At 35.5% G+C, this 16,797-nt stretch overlaps 2 protein-coding genes across 2 annotated transcripts; both read right to left on the bottom strand.

Moving 5' to 3' along the window:
- Nucleotides 1–645: 645 nt before the first annotated feature.
- LOC125859388 (uncharacterized) lies at nt 646–6,289 on the bottom strand. The gene is made up of 16 exons (XM_049539132.1): nt 6,140–6,289; nt 5,932–5,991; nt 5,685–5,782; nt 5,448–5,548; nt 5,275–5,353; nt 5,013–5,073; nt 4,810–4,856; nt 4,595–4,687; nt 4,397–4,487; nt 4,026–4,074; nt 2,793–2,909; nt 2,557–2,704; nt 1,711–1,803; nt 1,564–1,632; nt 1,050–1,092; nt 646–939 (listed from the first exon to the last, which is right to left on the bottom strand). Exons 2-16 carry the CDS (start codon nt 5,987–5,989, stop codon nt 839–841), a joined length of 1,248 nt encoding a protein of 415 aa, XP_049395089.1. The 5' UTR covers nt 5,990–5,991; nt 6,140–6,289; the 3' UTR covers nt 646–838.
- A 1,120-nt stretch (nt 6,290–7,409) lies between these two features.
- LOC125858008 (aminoaldehyde dehydrogenase 2) lies at nt 7,410–15,693 on the bottom strand. Its single transcript, XM_049537672.1, has 15 exons — nt 15,454–15,693; nt 15,095–15,228; nt 14,369–14,449; nt 14,135–14,283; nt 13,118–13,210; nt 12,915–13,038; nt 12,752–12,817; nt 12,588–12,657; nt 12,103–12,179; nt 10,354–10,467; nt 8,524–8,601; nt 8,287–8,438; nt 8,144–8,204; nt 7,935–8,041; nt 7,410–7,665 (listed from the first exon to the last, which is right to left on the bottom strand). The coding sequence occupies exons 1-15, from the start codon at nt 15,569–15,571 to the stop codon at nt 7,572–7,574; spliced, it is 1,518 nt and encodes a 505-aa protein (XP_049393629.1). The 5' UTR covers nt 15,572–15,693; the 3' UTR covers nt 7,410–7,571.
- Between the last annotated feature and the right edge of the window lie 1,104 nt (nt 15,694–16,797).

The raw sequence follows: 16,797 nt of genomic DNA, 5'->3' as shown, positions 1-16,797 counted from the left end.
TTAAAGGATGGACTTTATTTTAATAAAAAATTAGGAAAATAAATTTAAAATCAATTATTTTTATTTCTTTCGGTCGAAAAGAGTATATTTGAGTTATTTTGGTAATCATACAAGTATATATATATTAATTTTTTTTTTTGACGAAGAATATATCAATTTTAAATCACAAAGTTGAAGACTATATCAAACATTTTTCGTTATTTATATGGTGAATTGAAAACTTTTTCCCACATTCAACACTTCAATGGCTGTTATTGGAAATGGATATATTTGGACCTATATATAACATGAGAGCTTTTTTATTCGGATAATATAACAGGGAAAAAATTTAAATACAAAGGAACAAGTTTGGCATTTTTTCTTACTAAAAAAACAAGGGGAAATTTATGCAAAATGACAATTTACATGGATTTTCTCTCCGTCTCTTTATTTTTTACAGCATACCGAGTGAAATTTCACTAAGTGGAATTTAGAGAGGGTAGAGTACACAACAGACCTTAGAATCAGGTTAAGAAATATCTGAAAATATTGTAGTGTAAAATCTTCACCACAAAACGTCCTAACATTCCTTTTTAAGAAACTAAATGAATTTGAATTTATTTTTTAAAAAAAATAGATTATTAGGGAGAGAGACCAACAATAAAATTAAGAAAAGAAGGGTTTATTGCAGTTCTTACTATTGAAAATTACAAATAAACAGTAAACTAGCAAAATTGTTCCGTATTCAAATGTACAAACAATACATACATAGAATTAAAATGGTAATACAAGCCTAGGTGATGAAGATGGCTTAGTAGCATTAGCAAAAGGGGGTACTGCCAAATTCATCTCTCTGTGTTTAAAGTAAGATCTCTTCTTGGACACTCACATTAAGAGTCTTGTTTGGAAGAACAATGCTGTTGATTACCACTACTTCATCCTCGACCGACACAGATTCACCTGGTTTCAATATATTGATTTAGATAATCCACCAAAAAAGTTTAATGTTGATAATTTTGTAAAGGTACGAGCTGTAGCAGAAAGGAATATGAGAATAACAAATACATTACCAAGAATTGTGATCCCGAGCTTCGTGTTGTAGTCTCCTACACCCTGAAATAAGTTTGATAGAGTTTAGATACCTGATGTGAAGACTAGGACTAGAGAAAGCAAATGAAATAATGGAGGAATGGTATTCAGCTAGCATGGAATATAAAGTCCAAGAGAAGGGACTAGTACAGCCAATCTTATGAATTCTCATCGAAGATCTTCACATAATACATGGATTACACTCTTGGAGTTAATTTAATATCATGCGTAATGAATAATTTTGATGTGAAAAAGCACTTTCTTCAGATTATTTTACTCTACAGTTCTGATGAAAGAGGAGTAGTATGACAGCTCTTCCTACTTCCTAAATTCCAAAGGAGAAACCAGCTGGCACTACATATTGACAGGACAGACAAACTGACAAATTAAGAATGACCTCTCGGAGAATATTTTTGGGGAGTCGAGACCAAAGCATCTTTTTTCAGCAATATATTTGATACATTAAACAAGAATTTAGCCATCTCCATTACTTACCTGGACTCTTGACCATCTGCCAACTGAAGACTTCCAGCCAACAATTGCATGAATAACAACCGCATTTTCCTGGAAAATGAACCCCATGTTAAATTCCAGCATATGTCATTGAAGTATCTCATGAGCTGTAATATAGTGAAGTGGTACCTTGATTTCAACATCATCAAGGATAATACAACTGATGAGCCTGGCACCAGCTCCAATACGAGCATTAGCAGAAATTGAAACATTTGGACCAACCTGTTCAACATTGTAACAGACACATCAATAGGTGAAGGAAGGAGGTCTAAGTGAGCACATAATCAGGGCAACTGCAGTCAGAAGTGTTTGTGGCAATTAATTATGCAAGGAGAAACAATATAAAAAAAACTTTTTGAGGCATGGAATGGAAGCAAGAACCATCAAGAGCTAGCTCTTCAGATTCATAAACGCTAATCAGAAATCAAATTTGATCTCTTTACTTTTAACTAAAATAAATTTACAAAGGTGCAGCTTTGACAATATAGAAAACACTGCAATAACTGACATAATCTGTACCAGGAATCATATTCATTACAAAAGAGATGACCTCGAGCTATAGTGTTGCAAACATGTACTAGTCAATACAGATTTGGCTGGTGAGCCAAGATGTGTACGACATAGAGCCAAGATTTGCCTCTAGCTGTTTTTCATATCACAGAAGTTATTGCAGTAAAATAAATAACCATTAATCCCAAATAACAACAACAACAACAACCCAGTGAAATCCCACTAGGTGGGGTCTGGGGAGGGTAAATAGTACGCAGACCTTGCCACTACCTCGTGGAGGTAGAGAGGCTGTTTCCAAGAGACCCTCAGCTCCAGAACATCAAATCTAGGTGACAGGAGAGATATATGCAAACATAACAGCCAATACAAAAGATAGCGATTAATCCCAAATAACCAACCATGAAATTTATAACATAATATAATAATCATAACAAGTTATTTGTAGGTGTATCGAAATATTCCTACCTTTGCAGTTGGATGAACTTTAGCAGATGGATGGATATAAACATCACCGCTGATGGTTGCAGTCTTTGAGCCATCCCCACTTGCCAAAAGATGTGGTGATGTGGAACTATATTGAGCCAGGTAGAGACCGGAGCATTTCAAAGACATCCTGCAAAAGAAATAAACCCACCCATCACCTCAAATTTTGAAATTTGAAATGGAAATGGGATGATGAGCACTTCATATGATTCGCTTACCCTGGTGTTTTAATTTGTTCCCAGAAATCCATGGTTTCATAGGTATATAGCTGCTTCTTCCCTGCAAGAGGGGTCAAAATATCTTGATCCAACCGTACAAAGTCTGTTGGAAGACTCCTGTCAAATAAGCTCATATCAGGAAAGGAAAAGAAGGCGCCAGAAATTCTTTTTTCAGGTGCACCGGTACATTTAAACTCTTTTGTTGCCAATTCTAAGTATTATTCAGTAGAAAGATTAATTTTACTGCTCCTATTAAGAATCATAAACCTCATTAATTTATTCTACATAGGGCTGTGGCTCGGAGACCCATAATCCAGCTCTAGTAACTGCAGTCTGCAGCCCCCTACTTGACTACCTTTTGCCGAGAGTGTATCACCTATAGCAGGTGATTTATTCATATGATCCTTCTGCAGAAAAAGCTTCTTTCAAGAGGTTACTATAAGACCAGGTAACATGATTCAAGCTAGAGGTGCACAACCACACAGTTCAATTGTTCAAACATTTGTGGCATTGTCTTGTTCGAATTAACTGTGAGCAGACCTCAGGAAGATGCCAAAATTAAATGGCTTAAGCTTGGGATAAGTGTGGGCTTCAAAAATCTAAGACTGGTTTCAGTTTTGGTGGACTCCTCAATGACAGTGAAGACAACAAGACATACACTTTGCACTTTGAATATCATTTACTGGTCAAACAGTGAGCAGTAACATCTTCCATTCCATTAAAGCTCAAAATAACAGGTGTTTGTGGGAACATATGATTGTGTAGTGACATCATCCTAATGAAATGAGTAACCTCAAAAAACAAACTAGAATCATTATCCTTCAGAAGATTTAGCAACCAAAAATCTGCTCTTTACTCCTCAACAACTTCAAGAAAGATAAGTATTCACTACTGCCCTAAGAAACTAAAGGTAAAAATTACGTCAGCACCTAGAACCTCTGTCCTGAAAAGTAATTATCAGCTGCTACAGTTATCACCATTCACCAAACAAAATGCTGAGATAAATTACTAATATAAATGTTAAATCTGGATTTGTGAAATGTGCAACGAGGAGAAAGAAGCAACCACACTTGTAAGCAATTGAATAGAAGAATGAAAAATCAGACTAAGAACCTAGATACCATTTTGAGCTGCAACAGTGAAATCATAATAGAGGGCAATTGCAAATGAGATGACTATTCTCCGAAGGTAGCACCAAAATGTCTATTACATAGTGTTATAGGGAAATTATACCTATTTACTGGCTGAAGAGCTTCAAAGCTGGATACACGCCTTAGATTAGCTGCAACAGAAGAGAAAATACTTCATAAATCACCCCCATATAATACTATTGTTTGAGAATTGGGACCAATCACTGCATGGGTTTTAAGAAACTTGAAAACCACATTGGATTAGGAAGACGTAATATTGTCCCAAGTCAATCACAGCACTGTTCTATTTCAGCAATTGTCCTATGTCAGTGTTCAAATCAGCCCAATATGGTTCTAAGGTGAAAATGACACTAGAACAATGATATCAAAGGAAGAGATGGACCAAAAATCTCAGCTCTTTTAATATGAAAACACATAATCAAGGGAAACCCTCGTTATGATGCATAGACCAACCTCTGTCTTTCCTCTGAGTGGATACTCCTTGAATAGCATTAAAGATATCGGGCGTAAATACGTACACACCACAGTTGATGCGGTCACTCACCTGCATTCCAGTCATATTTAGGCAAGAATCCAGGGGTATAAACCTACACATTTCTTAGTTAATGCAAGTAAAATCCAAGAGCAAGTAAATGTTGGATCAGGACGTACAAAAGTTTCAGGTTTCTCTGTGTAATGCAACAGTTCATTGGTTTCGGGGTCAGCAACCAGTTCACCAAATTCACTGGCTGTCTCAGCAGACACCTGCATATGGAAACTCAAATAAGACTTTCAACTTGAAGTAATCACATAATAGATGCTAATAAACTACAAAATAGCCAATAGCATGTGTCCTAGACAAACAGTTCGAGGGGACTTTCATCTACCTTGCTGACAAGAATGGTTCCCATTCCACCATATCTTCTATGAGCCTCTGCGATTTTGGAGCAAACAGAAGGTAAAACTTGGAAAGTCAAAACTCTAAACCACTGCAACGCTCTTTATTGCAGAGAAGTTGATCAATAGAGTAGAAAAATGAAAGTTAAGAAGTGTGAGAGAAGTATAAAGAAGGAAATAAAGAGCCAAATACCGAGCATCTCAGGCAAAGGAAAGCTGCAGCAAACGTCGCAGTTCAGCAAAAATATATGCGACTGCCAGGTGAGAAAAGTTAACCATGTTAAGGTGATAGCTAAGTATGATGAGGCAGCAGCCCCACTTATATTTTCAGATTTTTTAGACCATATTTGATCAATTCTTATGTTCCTAGTAACTAACTCTGTAGTTATTATTCCCAGCAATCTACACATGATCATCACAAGAATATTATAATCAAGAAGAGTGAAAATCCCAACCGGGCTGTCTTCCATAAGCAGATCCCTAAAGTTGTAAAGGCCTCCAGCTGAACCATGTGGTTTGTCCTCCTTCAGGTATCTATTAACAATAAATTCAATAGACACATCAATGAGCTCCAATATTAAGAAGTTCATAAAACTCACTGCATGGATAAGCAGGATAGTAATATAACCTGACAGGAATTCTTAGTTCATTCGAGATTGAAGACACATATATAGCAAATTCACGCTCCTCATAGAAGCCAATGAGGTAGATCTGCGCTAGGTTCGGAATCTGAAAAGTACAGAAGTCATTAGTTTAATGCATAAAAACTTGGACTTTGAACACCCCATTCGTTAATGAATGCAAGAAAACCTAGAACATCAAATCTGTATAGCAATATTTAGCATTAGTACAAAGAAAGTATTACCTTTTTACAGGCAGAGATCGGATGATGAACCATTGGCTGTCCTGCTAATGGAAAAAGTGGCTTTGGGATATTCAATGACAATGGGCGGAAACGTGTACCTGTCAAGGAATCAAGAACACAGGGCTCAAGATTTGAACTTAATTAAAATTGAATTGAAATTAATCAAGGGTTTCTTTTATACCCAAATTCCAAACAGTGATAAAGAACTTGGATGGAAGTTCTAAAACTTGAATAAAAAAATGCATACCTTTGGTTGGTCCACCGACCATGATCACAGCCACAACTCTCTCCTCAGAACTTCCCATTTCTATCAAAAGCAGAATTCAGATCTCAAAAAAAAAAAAAAGATAAAACCTTCAGCCCAAATCAACAGCTCCAATTCTTTTAACTCTACAATGAACACAATTTGGGAAATAATCTCAAAAGGGGCAACTCAATAATTACAATACAGAAACCTGAAAGTGACAGTGCTGGCAGAAGATGAAGCAGAAAAGGAGGTGGACGAGAACGTTGGGGGAGATAGACAGAGAGGAGAAAGAGATATGAATACTGTAAATAAAAATTGAGATGGATACTAAAGATCCAGTGAGAAAGAAAGGACAGAACAAAGGGGGTGGATTTTTTATATTATACGAGACAAATACAAATAAATAGGTAGCAAATTTCGACCTTTCTTTTGTTTTTAATTGGCTTTCATCACTCTCCAGTATAGAATTATTTGTATTTATTATGTTGTCATTATAAAGTTGTCTAATTTAAGGTATATGAATTATGATCTTTTATTTTTCCAACAGAGGATGTTCATATGTATGAGATAAATGGAACTTGGAAAGCATATTATAATATTCTTTTGAAAATATTTTTACTAAAGCAAGAAGATTTTTTTCCAAATTAGAAATTTCAACCACAAAGATTTTCTTGTGTTTGTAATGTTCCACATGAATTCTCCTTATTTTCTTTTTCCTCTTCCACATTGCAAAAAAAAAATTATTCTATTGATAAAAAATATTTTTTATGGAAAAAATTATATTTTTCCTTGCATACTCATAAAATTATTTTCATCCTTCGTTATTGTTTTTTGATATTTACTTTTTCATACAACACATTTGTCATCATACTCTTTAAAGTGTTGTACCTAACTTGGTTGTCAAATTTCATTGGGAAAGCCAGATCAAGAAAGAAAGAGATGTAGCACCGTACTAGTAATCATCCGAAATAATGATGGGACAAAACAGTGAATTAAAGATAGATAAATGAATTGGAAAATGAAAAGCTAAAAGGGGAAACAGTGACTAATATTTTATAGTAATTTACAAGTTTAAATTACATATGTAATATATTCATCTTACGCAACATAGTAATCTATCATTGGTCATCATCACTGGTGATGGAAAAGCGTATATATTAAATACAACCATGTAAATTAGCTTGCATATAATTCCAATCATTTTTTTGTGGTTTAACCCTTTTCATGTTTTACTAACCCAAAAGGGCAACTCACAAAATCTTTAGATTAATCTAAATCATTAAGTCACTTTTATCCAACTTTTCATTGGTGGCTTTTATTTATCCATCCCATGCTATTTCCCCTATGTGGACTGATGGGTTCATTGCATTAAATGAATTGATGTTAGTTAATATTACTTGCTAACCCTTTCTCCCATGGAATGCTGCAAGTAACGTGCAATTAGTGAATATGATGAATCCAGGATTGACACTTTGCTCTTAAAGAGGAACGCAATATCAGTAAAATAAATGTAGTCCACATTTTGTCCCTTCAAACGAATTTATTAGACTTGATAACAACAACCGAAGCTAGTTCTACATCAGATCAAGTTTCATCTCTGGTTCTTCATCATTCACATAATCCTTGACCACTTGAAAGTTTCACAGCTTTGAAGGAGACTTGTAAAAAGCCCATGGTTCGTCCGGAGTCACATACTGAGTCACCTGTTTAATGTTTAGGTAGTTCTCGAGACTCCTGCGAGAAAGAAGAAAGAACAAAATATCACTAATCAGCTGTACAACTTGCCAGATTCCCCATCTAAATACTCTTCTAAGTGTGGTAATACAACCACAGTTTTTCCCTTTATACTGATTACAGGGTTGCTTTTACACAACATAGCCAATTCCAGAAAGAAAATTTTAGGTAGCAGAAAGAAACAAGATGGATGAAGGGAAAGTGAGGTAATTGCTAAGTCACTTAGATGTTAATCAAGATGGTACTAAAATCAACCAATGAGTGCTTACCATTCCCCAAGCTCACGTCCAAAACCACTACGCTTCTTACCCCCCCATGGTGGTTGCCAAAAGCATGGCTGCGAGCAGTTGATCCAGACAACTCCTGACTGAAAAGCCTGCAAAGTCCAATTAATAAGAGGTCATCCCTGGTTTTGCAAGAAGCAGTGCCTTTGGGTATGGATAAAAGATGTTTTTCGCAATTGAGGAACTACTCTCACCTTTGTGAAACGTTCACATCTTTCAAGATCTTTTGACAAAATTGCAGCACCCAAACCATACCTAACAAAGAAAAAAGTGTAAATAAGAAAAAGGAATGTTTGTGAAATAATAGAATCATAAATCTCAAGTCTAGCCAACTCACTTGGTATCATTTGCTAGTTCAATGGCTTCCTCTTCAGTTTTAAATGTTTTGACACAAAGAACAGGTCCAAATACCTCCTCATTCCAGATTTCCATGGACGTATCAACATCAGTTATGATTGTTGGTTGAATGTAATATCCTTTCTTTAAGTGCTGAAATCCAGTGAAGAATCAAGTCACGTTCCAACATAGTGATAAATACAGCACCTGCATACTTCCACCCAGAAGTGTTTCTTACCTCAGGACGGTCACCACCATAAAGAATGGTTGCACCTTCATCTTTGGCTGTAGAGATGAACTTCAAGACCTTCTCATACTGAAAGTTAAAACAAACAGTCAGCATATAAGAATTGCCCATACGTCTGCTTAGACGGAAAAGGAAACCAGCAGATAAACATGATAACAAGAAAAGAAACAAACTAGACACAAATTGAAAGCCAATATCCATGTCATTTTTAAATGTTGTTGCTTTGCCCAGTGATAAGAAAGTTCCAGTATCTTCAAAGAATTCTAAACTGATGTGAATTATGATCATTTCTTTCCCTATTTTTGAGCTTTTTCACAACAACTACACAGACCTTCCCATGTCGATTGCATTATGATTTCTCCTCAAATTCCTTTTAAGATTTAAGTCAACCTCCTATTTACTTCAGGGTGCTGTTAAAGAAACTTCCCTTCCCTTAGCAGATGTTTAATTGACAAAATTTTGGACAACAAGACCAATTAGCTTTTTGAAATACATGAATTATTATCTCTTTATTTTAGCAAGTAACATGAATTCTCTGTATTTCCATTCTTACATCAAAGATTAAGTTCTAATAGTTCTGAAAGAAATGATATCTCACATCAATAGTTCTTTAACAATAACATTGACCAACTAGGGAAAGCAGATGAATATTATACAGCATTGACCACCATTAATATAGGCGGTACTCATTACTTTCTAATGTTAAGGTTTACCAAGAACTTTAGATGTAATATACACCAAGCATCTAAGTTTTCTAACCCAAAGTTGTGCAATTATGGACAGAACTAATCAGATTTATTTGGTATGAATAGGATAAGTAACAAGGGTGTGAATTGAACTTAAAATTAACAGTATTAACTACTTCCTCCGTTTCATAAAGAATGACCTAGTTTGACTTGGCACGGAGTTTAAGAAAATAAAGAAGACTTTTGAATCTTGTGGTCCTAAATTAAAGTTATGTCAAATGTACAAAATTGCCCTTTAATCTTGTGGCCTTAAACATGCCACGTGGAATGCTGAAATTAAAATGTTACCAAAAAAAGAAAAAGGTAATTCTTTTTGAAACAGACTAAAAAGGAAAGGAGGTCATTCTTTTTGAAACGGAGGGAGTATAGAAGTTTAAAGAGGAAGCATTCGTAATTTCTCAGACAGAAGTCCCTTGCATCTTGATAAATTAGAGGTGAAGTTAACAAGATAAACTAGAAGTGACATTAAACAAGGAGAACACTTTATGTTCTCGCAACATTTAAATATGATCGCTGAATCAAGGAAGTAGCGAACACCAAAGTTTCAGCCAGAAGATTTGTCTCACCAGTACAACTAAAATCTTTAAGAATTTGTTTATTTTTCATCAGAGATATGTTTCTTAAATTCATCCATTGTCCTCTTAAAGGCAAATTTCTTGGCCTTGTGAAACTATGTCCAAATCAACCCATTTCAACGGCTATTTTTGTAACATCATCCATGCAGACTGGTTATTTTTTCTCTTCTGCACCACAACTAGTGATACTACACCAGAAAAAAGACCACGGGATAGCTATTTGGCAATTTTCAAACTACAAATTGTTTAAACAGCCTGTTGTGACTTTATGTTCCATATCCCCCAAACTTATCCTGCTCACTATATCTAATCCAGAGGACACTTGCGCACATAAGTTGCCTTAAGCAGGGAACAAACATAAATTTTGCCCATGAATCATTCGCTTCATGAGCTACAGTTGCATCTATTTAAGGAAACACACAACATTGTCTCCAAGAAGCACTTTGTAATACAGTTAAAGCAGAGTATCTTCTACTAGTTTAATGCCAGAACGTCTTTACCTGTCCACGACTAATGACAGGACCAAGCTTGCAGTCTTCTTCCAAGGGATCTGAGATTTTAATGTTTTTTGTCCACTCAAGAAGCCTGGCCAAAAATTGTGGAGCAATTGTTTCCTGCAAATTCATAATTTCTTTTCACAAAGAGCTCTAGTGTTTGACAATATTAGAAAGCGCGATAGCATCAAAGGGACTTTGTAATAGTATTGTTTTCAGTGTTATAATAAGGCGGCAACAACAACAACATACCTAGTGAAATCCCACAAAGTGGGATCTGGGGAGGGTAGAGTGTACGTAGTCCTTACCACTACCGCTACGAAGTAGAGAGGCTGTTTCCGAAAGACCCTCAGCTCAAGAAAATCAAAGCAGTAAAAAAAAGAAAAAACAGCGGTGGGGAGAAACATGACAACGAATAGCAAATCAGTAACAACTATATACAAGTATCTTATTAAACAGGCCTACTCTTTTCTTAAAAAGGCCATCTGAAACTGATCTACTTGCTATTCAAGAACCAGAAAACCTTCTGCGAAGACCATGTCTTTTGTTTTTTTATAAGGAAAGTAAACTGAGCAGAAAAGGCCTTGCCTTTCGTTTTCTTTCTTTTTATTTTTTTCTTCAGCAATTCTGAATTCTAACATTTACCTGTTTCAGAGCCCTTGGTTTTCAGTTAAGAAAATTTACATTTTCTAAGGTCAAACTAACCGATGTCCAAATGGGGACTAAATTTCACAATCTAATCTTGTAGCATAAGAAAAAGGAAGCAGGATGGTTTAGCCTTCTCATTGATAAAGTATTGTCTGGTGTATCAAGGTATAGTATTAGATGCACATTGTGCTCAGTCAGCCATTAGGAATTAGGATGATCCCCTTTCTGTTCCAACTTTCAAGAATTCTGGTAGGACACTCACTGTTTGTGGGTCGTTCATCCTATTCTTAAGGATAAAGAGATAAGGAATTAGTTGATCCATTTTCTTGGTACTACTTATCTTAATTCTTCTCTTAGTAACCAATTAAATATAAGACAGACGTATCTTTCTTTTGTTATTTGAGCCTCTTCTATTCAAAGAAATGAGAAAAATTCTCGCTCCACACTATCTGGAATGGCTCTCCACATATTGTGAAATCTTGTCGACAACAATAAAGTAAACTAAATGATTCCACGAATCAAGCAGTTATCTAAATCCAAGCAAGATATGTGAGTGTCTTTCCTCAACATGACCCTACCTAACTATGACAAACAGGTTTGCAGTGATGTTCCTGTTACACTGTGAAAGAAGACTTGAATATGATATAAGAAGTGTGTGCGCTATGAACTATTTAGATATTTCATCACTAACATGAAGTATTATGGCATCATCATCATGGACCTTGAGCCTTCAAGTTGAGTTGAGATGATGTGAATGGAATTTTCACCAACTGATATTATGTTTGGCTCAGGTACCATCAGTGAACTACCAAACTAAGGAGCAATCGAGTTTCACATAATCATAAACCTGAAGAAACTTCATTACGAACAACCAGAAAAAAAACAGAGCAGCCTTGATATAGTGTTACGAGAAAAACTAATTATCTGCTCCTTAAGATACTCATACCCCCACAATCGTCTTGTATTCTTAAGGAATTGCTCGTTGCCAATAGTATATTCAGTATTTTCTAGATAGTGGTAAACAGTGTGGAGTCAGAGAACCAAGATAACCATAAAACTGAAAACTAACTAAATACATGGGCCTTCTCCAATATTTAAGCTAGTTACCTGTATTATAAGACGTGATGTTGCACTGCAAATTTGACCATTTGTCCAAAAGCAGCCAAAAAGAGTCCACTCAACAGCTGTGTAGACAATGAGGACACTTGAGCTCAAGAGCTACATTAATTTCTTAAATGCAGCACAAAGGTGACTATGAAATGCATGAGGGCACAGAAAGTAATATTAAGACTTGTATTCCAACAGTTTAGGCAATTATTACGCATTTACACATAACTCGGAGGTTAGCGCATTGATTTGTAATGCGCTAGTCACCTGTTAAATTTCAATAGCTGGCTTTTCCCTATTCTTTCTTTTCCTTCTTTTTTATATTGATAATGTTCCTCCGAAATATAAGAACGTTGAAATGATGAAGTTCATCCTTTTCCAAAATTATCAATTTTGTTAAGTATGTGATAGGAAATTCCAGATATGTCAGGAATAGATAATATTACATTAGAAGGGAGTTGTCATATAGGACTAAAAGAGCAAACCTATATCAAGGTCATGAATGTCATCAAACACAACTATTGGACTTTTTCCACCAAGTTCAAGAGTAACTGGCTGCAAATGACATACAGAGGCTTAGTGTGCTGAATCCACCAGCATATCAGTTTTGCCAATAGGAACCTAAATGATTATTCAGATGTGAACGTACTTTAACAAGTTGAGCTGCAGCAGTCATGATCTTGACCCCTGTTGGGCCACTCCCTGTAAATGCAATCTGCTCACCCAAAGAAGTAAAAATGCATTCATCAAATGAAATTACATAGTATTAAATTTAGGCAAGCACATATACACCCAAAAGAAACAAAGCAAACCTTATCAACATCAGGATGTGATACCAAAGGAGAACCAGCTTCATGTCCCAATCCCGTTAGTATGCTAAGGGCACCAGGAGGAAGACCCACCTCTCTACAGATTTCACCCAACTCCAAAGAGGTACTGAAGTTGAAAAAATGAGTAAAGATGTAAATGAATGGACATTAATAAGGATAATGAAGAAAAAATGAAAAGGACTCACATAGATGCTAGTTCTGATGGCTTAAGTATTGCTGCACAACCAGCAGCTAGGGCAGGAGCAACTTTCCATGTGGTCATCAAAAGAGGATAATTCCTTCATTATGAAACAAAAGCTCATAAATCAACCATCTAAATCTTTTCTCTCATACGAAACACAAAATATCCAATGAAATTCACAATGCTCCAAGAGATTGATTTCAGATCTCCCTAACTCATAAACAAAAAAAGCTAATCTTTTTAGGAATCTTTGAAACTGTAAATGCAGCGGTTTGTCCACTTACCAGAGTGAGTGGTAAAAATAAGAAAAGAGAAAAAATAATCTCTTGAAGACTGTCCCCCACCCCCGGTTTGTCAACACCCCTCTTGACTTCCACAAGTATTCCTGATTGCCTTGAAGATGCAATTTGTTTGAGGTCAACAAACAAAGAAATATTCGGGAGGAACTCTACAATTGTCCTACACCCCTTCGAGTCTCTTCCTACTTTTTCATCTAATTTCTCTAGACTATTTTGAAGGCATCTAAAAAACTTAGATTCCTAGAAATCAGAGTTCCTAAGGCTTTCATCTCAATGACATTTCACCTTTTTTAGAGCTTGAAATGTGTATGTTGTCACTATCCAATAAATAAAGTTCTCACAAGTCCACTTGATTATCATTCCCAACGCTCGTGTTAGGATGGCATCCAACTTTGTCAATTAATGACACCGCTGAACTAGTCAATAACTAGTTTAATGAACTACACTTGCAAACTATTTTCGTTTCTCTAACTTTTGGAAGTTCAAGAGGCTATCTTAATTAATCATAAAGCTCAAAGTTTAGCTCATTAGAACAGTCTTTCCTTTTTCCTAATAGCACATAAAAAAATAGAGCGGCCACATATACAGTAACTGTATGTACGATGCAGAAGTTGGTCATCTATAAATAATATCATCTTGGTTGGAAAAAAGAAGAATACCATATTTCAAAGTGGGTTGAAAGAGATGAGAAGAGCATAAATCATTAACAGTAAGTGGTGTACCATGGAGTAATCAACCCCACAACACCAAGAGGTTCTCTTAAAACATGGGTCTTGAATGAATCCAAATGAAGTTTAACTTCAGTCTTCTTTTTTGAATCCAAAGCTTCAGCGAGATCTGCATAGTACTCAAAACACGCTACGACATCATCCTGGAAGATAAGAAAGAGCACATAAGTAGAATGAAGTATTTTGCAATAAATAAAATTATGTTTATCCCATTAAGCAAGAACGTACTATATCCGAGGCAGCCTCGAACCAGGGTTTTCCATTATCAATCGTCTCAAGTGTAGCTAGTTCAGGCTTTTTCTCCAGTACCTACAGTAAATGTAAACAATAGCAACTGAACCATTTAAAGCATAAACGAATAATCATGAATAGTAATAATATCAATATCGGGCTGACACTCAAACACCAAGAATCAAGGTAAATACTATATAGACGCAGCAGCTGTAAGTACACTACAACATAATCTAATCAAACTAGATCTGCTATCTACTACTGTGTTTCACAACCATGGAAGTCATGATGTTCAGAGTCAAAGGTGAAAAGTAGCGAAAACTGGCATTATCGTAATTAGAAGAGAAATAATTTATCATTATTCAAACAGAATAATCTTTGCAGGTGTTATTCAATTAGCTGCAGGACATAATTTGAGGGATCATTTTTTTTTTTTTTTTTGATAAAGTACAGTTCGAGCTTTCTTGATGTGACTGTAGGCCTTTACACAAATATCTGGTTAACTGATGTCACAAGATAACACTATCGTCTAGTCTTGTAAGATAAGGAAATTAACACTTCCTTAGGTTAATAAGCAATCAAGAAAATGCAAGTCAACAAAAGATAATTCTCAGATGAGAAATTCCACCCAAGCATCCCTAAGTTACCAAACCTGAAAGTCAAACCTGCTAGGTGGTCCACCTAATAACGATATGGAAAAATTACCAAACTGAACACACTAACCTTAGCAGCAATAGCACGAAGATACTTGGCACGCTGTGCTCCAGTAGTAGAACCCCAGTCATCCCGACGAAGCGCACTCCGTGCAGCTTTGACGGCAATATCTACATCCTCCTCTGTAGCTGCCGGAATATACCCTGAAAATCCAAGAAGATTAAAAAAAAAATACAATCGGATCAAACAAGAGTTCATTTATTTACAAGATAAGATTACTAGGAAGATAATTTGAAGGTTATTGTAAAACATATTCTACTTGCAACCATTAAACACTCACAGATCTTCACAATTTCTAAGATAATTTCAAAACTTTTCCACTAAATTGCAAGAGATCTTTGAAATTAAACCTATAAAATTTCAAATACCGATAATTTCTTCGTTGGCCGGATTGATGATGGGTAACCGGTTCTTCTTGAGGGGTTCTCTCCATTCACCGTCGATGAACAACTGCCGACAAGGGATCCGTATATTAGGAATTGCCATGGCTCTCTCTACACTTGATCACTTCACTTTCAGTATTTTGTGAAAGTGTGTGCTAAATGCTACTGATATGAGTAAAAAAATTGGAACGCTGATTCCTGCTTTATAGCTAAAGAATTTGATAAGAAAAAAAAAGCCCCACTAGATAGGCTGTCCACGTCGCTTCTCAAGGGACCGTCATATAATCCGGCCACTCGCTGCGCTCACACGCGCATCTACACTCGACCTTGTGGGCAAGGTGTAAAAGTAGGTGAAAAAGATCATTTCTTGAAAATAATAATTTAGTATCAATGTGCTTAATATAAATCTATTTACATATTTTTTTAAAAAAAATATTTACAATAATAACATACGCAATATGATACACAGTCTCAAACAGTGAAATATGAAAAGGATATAATGTTTGCAAACCTTACGTCTACCTCAGAGGTAGTCATGTAGAGAGGTTTTACGATATATCCTCTGCTCAAATTTTTTTTATCCAAAATCGTCTAAAGAAAAGTAACATCTATATCTATTCTACCTTAAATTATATTATACTACCTTAAAAGCATGAACTTCCAAACTTGAATGTTGAATTACTATAATACCCCCAATTAAAAATACTCAAATTATTTTATTTATTAGTTTAATTATTTTTATTATATTAAAAATAGACGCCTTTTCACGTTAAAGGGTTGTGATTTTTTCAAAGAGTTGTGGCTTTTCCAAAAGTTTGCGATTTTTTTGATGGGTTGTGACATTTTCGATGAGTTGTGACTTTTCGAAGGGACGTGATTTTTTCAAAGGGTTGTGCCTTTCTCAATGAGTTGTGACTTTTCGAAGGGTCGTGATTTTTTCAAAGGGTTGTGCCTTTCTCAATGAGTTGTGACTTTTTCGAAAGGTTGTAACTTTTCTGATAAGGCACAATTAGCACCTATTTATACTACTATTTGTTAGCTATAAATAGAGGAGTTTCTCTCACTTTTAAACTACAATTTTTTTAAGTTTTGTAGTCTTTTTCTTCTTAAACAATCTCAAGGGTTATTTGCAACAGTTGATTAAGTTCAAAATTCAACGAAATTCGAGTATCACATAAGAAAGAGTTGTTGAACAAATTATAGCAAATCATTCAACAATTCACACTCGTAGTTTTTCTTACGATGTTCATGAGTTAACAATGACAAAAAGTTGTGGGAAAGACAGTGATAATAAACAAATGTGAAAATAGTCACATGATTTGGGTATGA

This window comes from Solanum stenotomum, chromosome 3 (genome assembly GCF_019186545.1).
Source record: "Solanum stenotomum isolate F172 chromosome 3, ASM1918654v1, whole genome shotgun sequence".
In the NCBI taxonomy this organism is placed as follows: Eukaryota; Viridiplantae; Streptophyta; class Magnoliopsida; order Solanales; family Solanaceae; genus Solanum; species Solanum stenotomum.
The sequence above is the reverse complement of the archived record's forward strand: the minus strand, read 5'-3'. Positions and strand labels throughout refer to the sequence as shown.